Raw genomic sequence first — 14,972 nt, forward strand, 5'->3', positions numbered from 1 at the left:
AAGAGAGTCCTTCCCTGGAGTGCCCAGCAGCTTGCCTTTTAGTTGATCCAGATCTAGGCAAGTTGACAACCAAGACTAGCCATAACAAGTCCACCGTGTGTCAGCGTGACACCCAGTCACACCTCCTTATGCCATGCTTAAGTTCCAGAGGAATAACCACCTAAAACGATCAGCTGTCCAGGTATGACCCACACAGTGGGGTGTGTGTGTGTGTGTGTGTGTGTGTGTGTGTGTGTGTGTGTGTGTTTTGTTTGTTTTGAGACAGCAGTCCCTTTAGGAATGCTGAGTTTTTTCCGTGATTCATGACAAATGTGATGAGACAGATTTACAGCTCTTTAATCACTGCTGTTATCTCAGTTCATGATCCATCACATGATGAGGGAAGGAAGGAAGGAAGGGAGGGAGGGAGGGAGGAAGGAAGGAAGGAAGGAAGGAAGGAAGGAAGGAAGATACCAGTATCTGCTTAGTGGGTCTGTGTGCTCTTAAAATAGGACAGAAACAGCCACCATTCAAATATAGTTTCACTGGTCTCTTTAAGCATGGGTGATGGTTCCATTATTAGCCTTCAGCAGAGCAATCCTGCCACACTTCTTTAGCTGTGAAGTGAGTTCTTTGGTCAGAGTTAATGCAAGTAGGCCAGCCTTTAGGTTCCTACTTTGAGTTCCTGCCTCGACTTCCCTCAGTAATGGACTGTAGCCTGGAAGTGTAAGTCAAATAAACCCATCCTCCCCCAAGTTGCTTTTGGTCAGAGTATTTTATCATTTTGCTTCTGAGAGAAAAATCTGGTTGTGGTGGTATTGTGTTCCCCAAAATATTGTGCACTCTAATAAACTTATCTGGGGTCAGAAAACAGAACAGCCACTAGATATAGAGGGCAGAAAATGGTAGCACACATGCCTTTAATCCTATCACTTGGGAGGCAGAGATCCATCCGGATCTCTGTGAGTTCAAAGCCACACTGGAAACAGCCAGGCATGGTGACTCACGCCTTTAATCCCAGGAAGTGATGGCAGAAAGCAGAAAGATATATAAGGCGTGAGGACCAGGAACTAGAGAGTTAAGCTTTTAGGCTTCTGAGCAGCAGTTCAGCTGAGATTCATTTGGATGAGGACTCAGGGGCTTCCAGTCTGAGGAAACAGCATCAGCTGAGGAACTGGTGAGGTGAGAAAGCTGTGGCTTGTTCTGCTTCTCTGATCTTCCAGCATTCACCCCAATACCTGGCTTCAGGTTTGATCTTATTAATAAGACCTGGGGTTGGGGATTTAGCTCAGTGGTAGAGCGCTTGCCTAGCAAGTGCAAGGCCCTGGGTTCGATCCTCAGCTCAAAAAAAAAAAAAAAAGACCTGTTAAGATTCCTGTCAATTATTTTAAATTTTTACTGTGAGTGTTTTGCTTGCGTGAGTGTCTGTGCAGCACATGTGTGCCTGGTGCCTACAGAGGGCTTCCCTGGATGGAGTTAGACATGGTTGTGTGTCTGTGCAGCACATGTGTGCCTGGTGCCTACAGAGGGCTTCCCTGGATGGAGTTAGAGATGGTTGTGTGTCTGTGCAGCACATGTGTGCCTGGTGCCTACAGAGGGCTTCCCTGGATGGAGTTAGAGATGGTTGTGTGTCTGTGCAGCACATGTGTGCCTGGTGCCTACAGAGGGCTTCCCTGGATGGAGTTAGAGATGGTTGTGAGCCACCATGTGAGTTCTGGAGACTGAATCCAGGTCTTCTGGAAGAGCAGCCAGTGGTCTTGTCTACTGAGCCATCTCTAGCCCCTGGTCAATGAATTCTTGACATCTTGTATGAATAAAGTACTTCTTATTGGAAGCCCAAGATGCCAGGTCATGGGGTGGAGTGTCCTTGAGTGTCCTTTCCATGTTTTCCTTCCCTCCTGGTGCAGGATGGGAAAAACAAGGATTGTTTTATAACCCAAAGACTCCTCTTCTGATGTGCCCATCGGGAGTGCCCTAGTCTCTGTCTTGAGCTTGTGTCTTGAAGCTCTGGTTGGACCAGTAGAGTTGGGAAGAGGTGCCGTGGGTGCAGTGGGGATTTGGAAGTGAGAAGAGCCTGTGTCTGCCATTGCTTTTGTAGGTGATCACAAAGCTAGCTGGCATGGAGGAGGAAGAGCTGGCATTCTCCACCAAAGAGGAGCAGCAGCAGCTCCTGCAGAAGGTCCTGGCAGCCACTGATCTGGATGCAGAGGAAGAGGTGGTGGCTGGGGAGTTTGGCTCCAGATCCAGCCAGGTGAGTGAAGAGAGAGGAGTCTTTCTGTAGGATGCTCACTATACATGGGCACATGTGTATATATGTGATGTGCTCACACATGCACACATGGACACACACTCACACACACAAACCTGTGAGCATGTGAGCAAGTAGGATTGGGAGGAAAACTGAAAATTCTAAAGAAACAACCCCATTATTTTTTAATGTGGGTGCCTTGTAAATATATCACCAGACAGAGGGGCTTACTGTAATGGTAACTGGGATCCTGTCTGTCCCTATGACAAGCTGGTAATATTGGGGCCCAAGGTAACAATCCTGCAGGCTCTGGAGCTAATAAATGCTGTGTCTGTTGGTTTAGGGTTAGCTGGCTCATTGTGCTTTCTACCTCAGTGAGAGAGCTCTGTTGATGCTCCATCTTTGGAGCAGATTTGGTCATCCCCATTTTACAGACACTCAGAACTTGTCCATGGCTTTGGAGCTGAGTCAAGCCAGGATTTCCTGGCTTTCCCATTGGTTCAAAGCCTTACATCAAGTCTTAGGAGAGTTTAAGGGACTCCCACCCTAACGTTCTTTTTAATTATTTATTTTATGTGTATGGATATTTTGCCTGCATGTGTGTCTGTATACCACATGTGTGCCTAGTGCTCAAGGAGGCCAGAAGAAGGCATCAGATCTTGAAACAGGAGTTACAGACAGTTTTGAGCTTTCAGTGGGTGCTGGAACTCAAACCCTAGTCTGAAAGAGCAGCCAGTGCTCTAAACTGCTGAACTACCTCTCCAGCTCCAGTCCATCCTGACTCTGAAGATTCTGTGCACGGACTGAGGATGTTGCCTGGTGACAAAATGTCTGCCTGGCGTGTGCAGTGTCAGGCTCTGGTTTTGGACCTCAGAACCACAAAAGAAAGGAAAGAACAGGTTCTGTTGAGCACTTGTCATTAAGGGAGCCATTGTAGTGTTCTGTCACATCAGAGTGCCTGCGCAGTGTTCTAGTCCCATTTTTCTTACGAGCTGGAGCTGTAGGTTAAGATTATGATTGTGAGGGTCAGGGGAGTAGTATTATGCAGTGCCTAAGACACAGAAAGTGGTCAGAAGGATTTTTAAAAATATTTTGTGTATCTGTGTGCACAGGTGAGTCTGTGTGTGTGTGTGTGTGTGTGTGTGTGTGTGTGTGTGTGTGTGTGTGTGTGTGTTGGGGGCACATTTATGGAAGTCAGAGAACAACTTTTGGAGTCTTTTCTTTCCTTGTGCCTCTTGGTAGGTTCTGGGGATCAAACTTGGGTTGCCCTGTTTGCACTGCAGATGCTTTTATCCAACTCACCAGCCCAGAGAGTGTCATTGTAAAACAACGCATTGAAATGACTGGGGGCTCAGCTTGGTGGTAGAGTGCTTGCCTAGCATGCACAGTGCACTGGGTTCAATTGCTAGCACCACACATGTGTGCAAACACACACACTCACACACACACACACACACACACACACACACACACACACTACAGAATCTGATTATGATGTTGTAAAAGGGTCCTACCTTTGGAGATTAACCTCAGCCTGGCTTCTGCCTCTCCCCTACAGGCATCCCGACGCTTCGGCACCATGAGTTCTATGTCTGGGGCAGATGACACTGTGTATATGGAATACCACTCCTCCCGAAGCAAGGCTTCCACCAAGCACGTGCACCCGCTTTTCAAACGCTTTAGGAAGTGACGCCCACCATGTTACTCGTTGAAGTGGATCAAGGGTTGAAGGAAAGAGGCTTCTCAGTGTCATAGCTCCTCTCCAAGTCTCTGTACTTTGCTAGGGTTGATCTAAATGCAATACCTGTCGCCTGACTGTGCTGAAAAACAGTCAGCATTAGGGTTCGACTCTGCTGTCATGGGGTGCCTAGGCTTTAAAGAGGAAAGAAAGACTGTTTGTATGTGTGTTTGTTTGTTTCAAACTTGCTGAGAGTGGATCATTTCTGTATATAAAGAGTGTACCACTTAAGGCACATTTGTCTTTGTTTTACTGGATAAAGAATGGAATTTGGAGGGCCCTGGAGCTGAAAGGAGAAGTGGATGTGTGTTCCCATCCTCACCCAGAAGCAATCTCCAACTGATAGCCACTTGCAAATGAGAATGTAGTTTTCTCCAAAGGAGTCTTTCTGGGGTAACAAACCCCTAAGGGTGGGCCTCATGCCCAGCAGTAAACAGCCAACAGGAAACTCAGTGGCATCTTTGGAGGTTCCTTGCCTCATAATTTCATGTCAGGGCTTTCCTTTTTGTATTATTTAAAAAATGGAATTTGGGCGGGCAGCGGTGGCACACGCATTAATGGGAAGGGAAAGGAGTCCCTCACCCTGTAGTCTAGTTGACTCCTTCCAGCTGGTAATCGAGAATTCTAGCTGGGCCTAGTGGTCCACACCTTTAATCCCAGCACTCGGGAGGCAGAGGCAGGAGGATCTCTGTGAGTTTGAGGTCAGCCTGGTCTACAGAGTGAGATGCAGGAAAGGCATCAAAACTACACACACAAACCCTGTCTCAAAATAAACAAACAAACAAACAAACAACAACAAAAGGTGGAATTTAAGCTCTGTAATTTAAGCTCTGTTTTAGGGCTCTCTGGAGGAACAGAACAGATGAAAATTTACTAAGCTAGCTTACTTTGAAATGTTAACAACCTGAGAGTCTGAGAACTGGTTGGTCCACGAGGCTCAGTGCCTCAGCACCCAGTCTTGAGCCCAAAATATGGAAGAGTCCTGGAGAGCTGCTGGTGCTTAGGGATGGAAGCCTGGAAGCTCCGGTTCTGGTGCGGACAAAGGAATCGGCAGCAGCTGGGTAAAGAAGGCTGGTGGCAGGAGAGGAGGTCAAGCCAGCAAAAGGTGAGTGATCCTCTGTGGCCAGCCACACCATGTTAGATCCAGGCCCACACCAGATGGTGCCACACTCGAGGCCGGCTCCTCCCACATCAGTGCTGCGTGCACAGTTCTCTACATGGGTGGAGATAACTTGAGGCAGGTCGGCACTACAGCCACTACATGCTTAGTATTGATGATGAATTTGAGGGGATCTATAATCACCTAGCAGGGCTGGAGAGATGGCTCAGCTGTTAAAGGGTAGGCTCACAACCAAAACTAAAATCACCTAGGAGATTTGAGGTGGGAAGACCCACTCCAAACAGGTGGATCCTGGACTAGAATACAAAGGAAAAAGCTGGGCACCCAGCAGCGCTCGGCCTCTACTTCCTGACTGCAGCTGCAAAGTGAACAGCTGTCTCCGGGGGCCTGCCACCATGACTGGGAGACAAAGTCAACCCCTTCCTTAACTTGTTTTTGTTAGGTATTTGTTGCAGCCACCCGGACAGGAACTGACAGACCCTGAGACCCAAGGCCTGTGGCATGTCAACACCAGGGGCTGCTGTTTGCTGTTCTTTCTGCCTGTGCTGCTCCCCATCACTGCTGCCAGATACTGGGGGATGCAGAAGCTGCCACACGCCGGGCTGCAGGAGTTCTCACCTCCCTGTGATTGCTGTCCTGTTTAAATTTCTACCAACGCCGTTGTGTGTGTGTGTGTGCGCGTGTGTGTGTGTGTGTGTGTGTGTGTGTGTGTGTGTGCAAATATGCACAAGTTGGTGCCGGGTGTCTCTTCAGCCACTCCACCTTTACTGTCTGTGACAGATCTCCCACTGAACCTGGAGCTCACTAGGCTAGAGAGCCCTAGGGACTCACCTGCTTCTGTTCTGAGCCCAGTGTGGTTGTAAGCGTGCACGGCCATGCCCAGCTATTTAATATAGTTCTGAGGATTAAACAGGTCCTGCTGCGTGGCAGATGCTATCTACTGAGTCAGCTCCCCAGGCTGCTTTCTCTTGTTGCCTCACTTGGGCTCACATTCTTAAAGTCTAAGGGCTTTATATTCTTATCTACTAGTTAGTCTTTTGCTCTATCATGAGTTAATTTTTCTCAGTGCTGGATGTTGAACCCAAGGCATTGGACATGTAAGATAAGTGCCCCACCACTGGGCCATGTCCTCAGATCTTGAGTTAATTACTGTAGTGGATGGGGGAAAAGGTCCTGTTTTATTCTTGTGTGTAGATATCCAGTTGTGCCGCTTACATAGGGTATTCTTCCTTCATTAAAATTGTGTTGGTTCCTTTTTCAAAAAGGAGCTGACTGGATCTCCAGGTTTACTTTTACTCTTCATCTTCCACCAATTGAGGTGTCTATTTTTATGCTAATACTATGCATCTTGATTATCCAAGCTTGCTGGTTGGTTTTTTTTTTTTTTTTTTTTTTTTTTTAATCAATGTGAAGTCAATTAAAGTTATCTGGGAAGAGGAACTTTAATTTAAGAATTGCCTCCTTCAGATTGGCCTGTGGAGGGACTGTCTTGATTAAGGATTGATGTGGGAAGCCCAGCACACTGAGTGGTGCCTCTCTGGGCAGATGGTCCTAGATTGTATAAGAAAGAAAGTGAGCAAGTGATAGGGAGCAAGCTGTGTAACACAAATTGCTAAATGGTAGCTTGGAGCCAGATTTGTGGGTGAAAGATCAGAGGGACAGAACAAGCCACAGCCAACCTCACCTTACCAACTCCTCAGCCTCCAGAGCGAGACTTCCTTATATACCTTTAAGTGCCCTGCCATCTCCCTTCCTTCCCAGTGCTGGGATTAAAGGCATGTGTGCTTCCCAAGACTTGGTAGCAAATACATGAGATCTTAAGTGCTGGGATTAAAGGTGTGTGACACCATGCCTGTCTGTTTCCAGTGTGGCCTTGAACTCACAGAGATCCAGACTGATCTTTGCCTCGAGTGATGGCATTAAGGGTGTGTGCCACCACTGTCTGGCCTCTGTCTAATCTAGTGGCTGGCCCTATTCTCTGATCCCCAGATAAGTTTATTAGGGTATACAATCTATTGGGGTACACAATATATCACCACAAAGCTGGTAAGCATGCATGTCTCCATGGTCTCTGCTTTGGTTTCTACTTCAAGCTCCTGCCTCAGCTTCCCTTGATGATGGACTGTAACCCGGAAATCAGATCAACCCTTTCCTCCCCAGATCACCTTTGGTCAGTGTTTATTAAAGCCACAGGAAGGCAGACTAGGACATACCCCCAGGAGATAGGTTTGGAAATGATGCCTGGCTCTCAACTTTTCAGGCCTGTTTTGGTTGTTCTGATTTAAATTTAAATACAATTTAGAATCAGATTGTCAATTTCTGCAAAACACACCTTTTTAATACGAATTACATTAAATCCATAGATAAATCTGCAGAGTATTGCTGTCCTAATGATATTAAGTCCTTGTGAATGTGGATGTCTGTTTAATGGGTCTTATAGAACCTTTTTCAACAGTGGATTATAGTTTTCCCAGTCCAAGTCTTACAGTTCTTTTATAAGTTTGTTTTGTATGTGATTTTCTCCTACTGCCTTTCTCTCTGTATACACAGATTCGTGTGTGTGTGTGTGTGTGTGTGTGTGTGTGTGTGTGTGTGTGTATGTGTGCATGTGTGTGTGTGTGTGTGTGTGTGTATGTGTGCATGTGTGTGTGCGTGTGTGTGTATGTCTGTGGTGTGTGTGTGTGTGTGTGTGTGTGTGTGTGTGTGTGTGGTGGGGAGATTAACACTGGGTGTTTTGTCAGTTGCTCTCCACTTTATTTTTTTAATATTTAAAGTTTTTACTGTGACTAGTTGATGCATTTTTATAATGTATCTTGATCACATCAGCTCCCAGCTCTCCCCAGAACCCTACAACACATCTCCCTCTCACCTTAATGTCTCCTTTTACAGCCCATTGGGTTCAGTTCGAACGCTGCTTGAGTGCAGATAGGTAAATGTCTCCTTCCCTGGCAGCCAACAACTGCCCACAGCTCTTGAGGGAGGGTGGCTCCTCATGGGCCTCTCCCTCATCCATGCTGGAATGTTGAGTCACTCCATCTTGTGCATGCCTCTCTAGCTGCTGTGGTGCAGTGACATGCCATGTCCACAGACAGCATTTCAGAGCACCCTTCCCGTCCTCCAGCTCTCACCGGCTTACTCTTCTGGGACGTTCCCTGAGCCTTGTGGGGTGTGTGCATGTAATGTAGATGTCCCGTTTAGGAGTAAGCACTTACAGTCACTGTCTTAGTTTCTGTTCTGTCGCTGTGAAGAGACACCATGGCCAAGGCAACTCTAATGAAAGAAAGCATTTAATTAGGGGTTTACAGTTTCAGAATCCATTGTCATCATGGCAGGGAACATGGCATTCAGGCAGGTACCAGAGCAGTAGCTGAGAGCTACATCCCGGTCTGCGAGTAGAGAAAGACAGGGAGAGAAACAGGGCCTGGCATGGGCTTTTAAAACCTCAAAGCCAACCCCCCAGTGACACTCTCCCTCCAGCAAGGCCGCAGTATCTGCCACCAGTCACCTAATTCTCAGCATTTCGATCAGTTATTAGTCTTTTCCATTCACTGCTGCCTGTTGCAAAAGCTTCTCTCAGCACCATTGAAAGCAGTGCTAAACTGTGGATATAATCATACTTACAAGGCAGTTTGGCAGGTTGTCCGTTTAGTGAAACAATAGTAATAGGTCACCCAGTAGGGTCTGTGGCCTCCCTTGTCACAGACTTGACCAGGCTGGCCAGGCGTGGACTTCCTCCCCTGGAGCAGGCCTCACATCCAATCTGGAAGTGGTTGGTTTACTGCCCTAACAGCATGCCACTGTTGCACTGCTGGGTACATCTTGACTGGCAGGTCAGTGTCAGAGCATGCAAGGTCCATCCCTAGATAAGACCGTTGACCTTTCCTCCAGGGGCCTGCTTAGCACCTTCTAGCACTGTGAAAGCCAGCTAGCATTCACCTCAGTTTTGGGGACAGTGTCTCACTGAACGTGGAGCTCACAGATTCATTTGACCGGGTGGGCAGCAAGACCTCGGTAGCCTCCTGTCTTTTAGCCCTCAAGTGTTGAGATCACAGAACTATGCTGCCACATTTCTTTTTACATATCTGTCAGGTCTGAACTTAGTCTTCATGGATGCACAGTGTGTTAGCTAGTCTTGTATCAGCTTGACACAAACCAGAGTTATCTGAAAGGAGGGAGCCTCAGTTGAGAAAATGCCTCCATAAGATCCAGCTATAGGGCGTTTTCTTAATGATTGATGGGGAGGGCCAAGCTCATTGTGGGTGGTGCCATCCCTGGGCTGGTGGTCCTGCATCAGCTCCTGCCTCCAGATTCCTGCATTGTTTGAGTTCCTGTCCAGACTTCCTTTGATGATGAATTGTAACCCAAATAAACACTTTCCTCTCCAACTTGCTTTTTGAACATGATGTTTCATTACATCAATAACTAGAGGCAAACGGTGGTGTTCACTTTCAATCCCAGCACTCAGGGGGCAGAGGTAGGTGCTCTGAGTTTGAGACCAGCCTGGTCTACAGAGTGAGTTCCAGGACAACCATTGTTGTTACACAGAGAAACCCTGTCTCAAAAAGACAAAAAGAAAAAAAAAAAAAAAAGGAAAGAAAAGAAACCCTATGACACATAGCCATCACTTTATTAACTAAACCATCTTCTCAGTCTCAAGTAAAACACTCTTCTTGGTTTCCTTTCCAGGCTGTTCATTGCCAGAGTGGAGAAACACTGTTCTGTTCATTGACCATCTATCCTGCAACTCTGATGAGCCTGTTTGTTGGTTCTTGGCAGTTTGTATATGTGTCCCTTTCCATTCCCTGTGTGCTAGACCCTGCCATCTGCAGAGACATTTTGATTTTTTTTCCTTTCCAATACAGATTCCTTTTCTTGTCTAGTTGGCCCTGGCTTTGCCTAGAGCCTCCAGTTCAACACTGAATATGAGTGGCAAGAGCAGATGTCTTTGTTTTCTAGCTGATCCTAAAGAAGGATATTCTAGTTTTTTTTTTTTTTTTTTAAACAGCAGCATGTCAGTATTTTTTCACATAACATGTTTATTGATTCTCTGGGAGTTTCACATCATATACCCCAATCACAATCCCTTCCCAGTCCTTCATGTCTGACCCCACTTGTGACCCCCCCCCCAAAAAAAAAGTAAAAAAAAAAAAAAAAGCAAAACCAAACCAAACCAAGTCCACTCTGTGTGTGTCTGCATTCATCGATATCTGTTTGTGTTCTGTTTTGCATGGATCTGTTGAAGAAAAAGGTCATTCCAAGATGAATTTTAGGCTTACCAAAAGTAGCAGGTTGAGCCAGCTTCTGGTGAACCACTGTCCATTGCTTCACAGAAAGCCTTTCTATTGTTAGACAATTTTCACCTTTAGCAAGCAATTTCCACACATCAAAACCTCTCATCTGAGCTGGGAGGCGGTGGCGCACACCTTTAATCCCAGCACTCATGAGGCAGAGGCAGGGGGATCTCTGAATTGGAGGCCAGTCTGGTCTACAGAGTGAGTTCCAGGGCACCCAGGGCTAACAAAACTAAAAACAAAGACCAGTTTTGTCTAATGGAGTGAATGCAACATGAATCAAACATTTCTAAAATAAACAAAATTTACATATTTAATGAGCTCAGCTATATAGTTACCCGTATATTTCCAGTTATTTGCATTTTATGAACTAACTTATATTTAAATGATTAGAAATGGGACTTTGGACTGGGTGGTGGTATCACATGCTTTTAATCTCAGCTCTCAGGAGGCAGAGGCAATGTAAGGATTATGTCATTACATCACCAGCCTGCAATGGCATCCTAACCTAAAAAGTGGGCTTGCCCTTTCTGTGCCCTCTCTCTTTCCACACTCTCTCCTGTATTCTCTCCCCTCCGCACAGTCTCTCTCTCTCTCTCTCTCTCTCTCTCTCTCTCTCTCTCTCTCTCTCTCTCTCTTTCTCTCCCAATAAAGCTCTAGAAAGGTAACCATGGCTTGTGATTCTTCCGTGACCACAGCACCCAGTGCTCTATTCCATTGGTATGGCTGCTGCAGGCGGCGGCCAGCCATGAGTACCACCCCTTAACCAACAGGCAGGCTGATCTCCGTGAATTTGAGGCCAGCCTGGTCTACAAATTGAGTTCCAGGGCAGCCACAGTGATTACACAGAGAGATCCTGTCTCAAGAAACTAAAAGAAAGGAAGAAAGGAAGGGAGGGAGGAAGGGGACTTTGGAATAAGACCTATATAGTATTGTCTTCCTTCTTTATTAGAAAATACAAATATTGTTTAATTATTTAATCCTGGCTGTATTTTAGGTATCAATTAAATCAATAAACATCAATACTTGAGGTATAAAACATGAATGTTGTTATTAGAAACAGATGTCTCTTTTATTCTTTCAATAAGAAGAGTTAACCCAAGTCTTTGCCTATCTCCAGATAGAGTAAATGGAGTTAAGGTTTGTGGAGACCCACAGAGGTTTCCTAGTGAGAAGTTACTCAGGGTCAGAGAATCTGAGCTTGCTTTACCCAGCAGGACTGCATACAGGGATGATTTGACCATGGGCATGTTTACCAGGTGTTTGGAAAGGTCTGCAGTGTGCTTTGATCGAGCAAGGGGGAGATCTTTTGCCCCGCTCCTTGGCATTGTTATAAAAAGTTCTTTTGAATAAACAGAAAAGGCCGTTGAGTATTGACCCAGGTCCTTCAAAGCTATCCTGTGTTTCTGTCTTTCTCCTCTTTGCTATCTTTCTATCTAATATTTTCTTATCCCTCTCTCCTCATAGGAACCCTTGAAAAGGTGGGAGCTGGCCTCTCACAAAGGTTTAAGCTAAAAACTAGATTATTTTGTTTTATCCAAATTATACTAAATAATGAGAATATACATATGTATTTATAAAGATTGAAAAAACTTGAATCTTTCTAACATTGGTTTTGAATAAGATAGGGGTTTAGTATAAGCAAAGAGTCATAACAAAAAGCCATAATCAAATGAAAGAACATAACATTTTCATTTGTAACTTCATTAAAATCAAGACAAGTATTTTGTCATTCAGCAATATGTCAGGTGGAATAATAGATATGAGCAATTTAAAAAATCTAATTACAAAAATATTTCAGAAACACAAAAAGTGAGGGGAAATATTTAGTCCTTCAGGGCATTGGATTGTCAGTGGTGGTGAAGTTTAGCACGTCCAGCATTTTAGACATCCACAGATCTGTGCTCTCAGATGATGGGGGAAAGTTCCTGCCTCCTAGTCAGTTAGAAGAACCTGGACACAGTTCTGACATTTTAATCATACTGGAGTCTTTGATGTGATGCCTGTTTTTCCCTCTCTTGGTTGATGGAATCATCTGGATTTTGTTGTTGTTTGTTTGTGTGTTTGTTTTTAATCCTTTGAGGAAGACCTGTAACTAATTTTGAATTTTAGTTACCAAAGTTAAGTCTTGGGGCTGGAAAAATGTCTTAGCAGTTAAGAACATTGACTGACAGAAGCTCATTTTTTAGTAAAAGGGGGACCTGTAGGTCCCTGGCACGTGTGCGCCCCCCCCCCACCCCCCCCCCCCCCCCCCCGTTTTGGGTAACTGTTGCCTTGCTTGCTGACCTTGACCTTGATATTCTCCCTATGCTAATTCCCTGCCAGATTCCCCCCTCTTGAATGCTTAAGGGAAGTTCCTGGTCTGTGTATCCTGCATATTGGGTGTTAACAGCTTAGATGCAAGATTGTAAAACATCAGTAATGAACTTCTGCCCTCCAGGGTTCCCCCATTGTGTTGTAAGCCTGTATTTAAGACCTCCTCCCTCCTTCAATAAATGACATTCAGCATTCAAAATAAATAAATAAATAAAATCCTAAAAAAAAAAAAAAAAAAAAAAAAAAAGAAGTTGAAAAAAAAAAAAAAAAGAACATTGACTGAGCCGGGTGGTGGTGACACACGCCTTTAATCCCAGCACTCAGGAGGCAGAGGCAGGAGGATCTCTGTGAGTGTGAGGCCAGCCTGGTCTACAAAGCAAGTTCCAGGACAACCAGGACTCTGTTACACAGAGAAACCCTGTCTCAAAAAACAAAAAAAAAAACAAACAAACAAACAAACAAAAAAGAACATTGACTGGCTACTCTTCCAAAGGACCCAGGTTCAATTCCCAGCATCCATATGGCAGCTCACAACTGTTTGTAACTCCGGGGAATCCAATACCCTCTGTGGCCTCCACAAGGACCAGACACAGACATGGTGTATAGACCTACATACAGGTAAAACATCTAGACACATAAAATAAAATAAAATGATTTAAAAAGAATTAAGTCTGTTACAATATTATGCATTATTTGTTTATCTAATAGACCCAATTTCATAAACATTGAAATTTTTGTTCATTAAAACAAGTTTACAATCACTATGTAAGTTAGTAGGATTATCCTAAGTAGGCATCCATGTAAGGATTCTGTCCTTAATTACATCATCGGGCCCTCTGTGCGTTCCTTTTTCTCTTTCAGCTCTCTTCCCTCTGCATGGTCTCTCTGTCTCTGTTTCTCTCTGTCTCTCTCTTTCTCTCTCTCTCTGTCTCTCTCTACCAATAAAGCTCTAAAAAGGTAACTATGTTGCATCGACTCTTCTGTCCAGCACTCTCTGCCAGTGGCCAGCCACCAGTGCTGCCGCTTTAACCCACGGCTTGTGACTCCAGCACTCTTGCCCTGTCCGCATGGCCACCGTGGGCGGCCTCCAGCCACGAGCAACGCCAATTTAACAAACAATCACTCTCTAAACAGATTTTGTTTTAGGATTAAAGAAAACAAAGACTATCCAAAATGCAAAGGCTTTGTTTAATCACAGGTTTTAAATATCCATTTAGTAAGAGGAAACTAAAAACAAATAAATACTTAAGAAAATATTGTTGTAGAAAACCAAACATTAATTGTATATTAGGGCATGGAATTAACCTTAAAATTTTTATAACTTTATATTATTTTTAACTTAGAACTATATTCATTTTTAAACATTTTACAACATACTTTAATTTTAACATTACTGTGAAACATTATTTTATGTTTGTGAATATATGTCTCTGTGATTGATTTAATAAACAAGCTAACTGGCCAGTAGCTGAACAGGATGAAGTTAGGTTGGAAAGCCAAACTGAGAATGATGGGATGAGTGATATGAAGTCACAACATGCCCACACGGTTGGGCATGCCCAGCGAACCTACACACTTCCACCTAGTTATTTCCGGTTCAAAATAGCCATTTCCGGGTCAAAACATCTCGCATGACTAGGACTCTGTGGCTTTGCATGGTTGTGTAAGGCGCACTCACAGCCATGTAATCTATGCGCATGCGTGGAGTAGCCACATGAGTTCCTGTACACATGCGTGGCCCACCCTTTATAAAGCCAGCGCCATTTTTGTGCCAGTCTCTCACCCTTTCTCTTGACCACATGTGTTTCCCACAGGCCTGTTCACGTCTGTCTCTTTCTATCCTATCTTAATAAAAACTCTTCTGTGGATTTGTCGTGTTTCGGACGTTTCCTCACAGGGTAAGAGCGCCAAATAACTAACAATGAGGAAGGGCAGAGTCAGACCAGTTGCCAGCAAAATGCCATGTGGCTAAACATAGATAAGAATTATGGATTAATTTAAGTGTAAGAGTTAGCTAGTGACAAGCCTGAGCTATTGACCAAGCATTTATAAGTAATATTAAGCCTCTGAATGGTTATTTGGAAACTGGCTGGCAGGAGAGAAATGTCCTACTACATAGCATTATTATTTTTATTACAGAATTTAGAGAACAATTTAATGAAGTAATTTTAAATGAAAACTCAAGAAGCTATATCTAAAACCCAGAAAATGTATGATATCTCAGATATCCAACAGTTATAAACATAGGTCAAGTTCATGAATGGTTTATTTCCTTAACCA

General features: G+C 44.5%; 1 protein-coding gene across 1 annotated transcript in view; it reads left to right on the plus strand.

Annotated features, from left to right (window-relative positions):
• The window catches only part of Ercc3 (ERCC excision repair 3, TFIIH core complex helicase subunit), a 35,323-nt gene extending 31,126 nt beyond the window's left edge, over window positions 1–4,197 (plus strand). Inside the window, exons 14-15 of the mRNA XM_036205153.1 lie at window positions 2,078–2,230; window positions 3,786–4,197. Coding sequence (XP_036061046.1) covers window positions 2,078–2,230; window positions 3,786–3,917 — 285 coding nt within the window. The 3' untranslated portion in view covers window positions 3,918–4,197. The remainder of the gene's footprint in view (window positions 1–2,077; window positions 2,231–3,785) is intronic.
• Window positions 4,198–14,972: the final 10,775 nt, after the last annotated feature.

This window comes from Onychomys torridus, chromosome 13 (assembly GCF_903995425.1).
Source record: "Onychomys torridus chromosome 13, mOncTor1.1, whole genome shotgun sequence".
Classification (NCBI taxonomy): domain Eukaryota; kingdom Metazoa; phylum Chordata; class Mammalia; order Rodentia; family Cricetidae; genus Onychomys; species Onychomys torridus.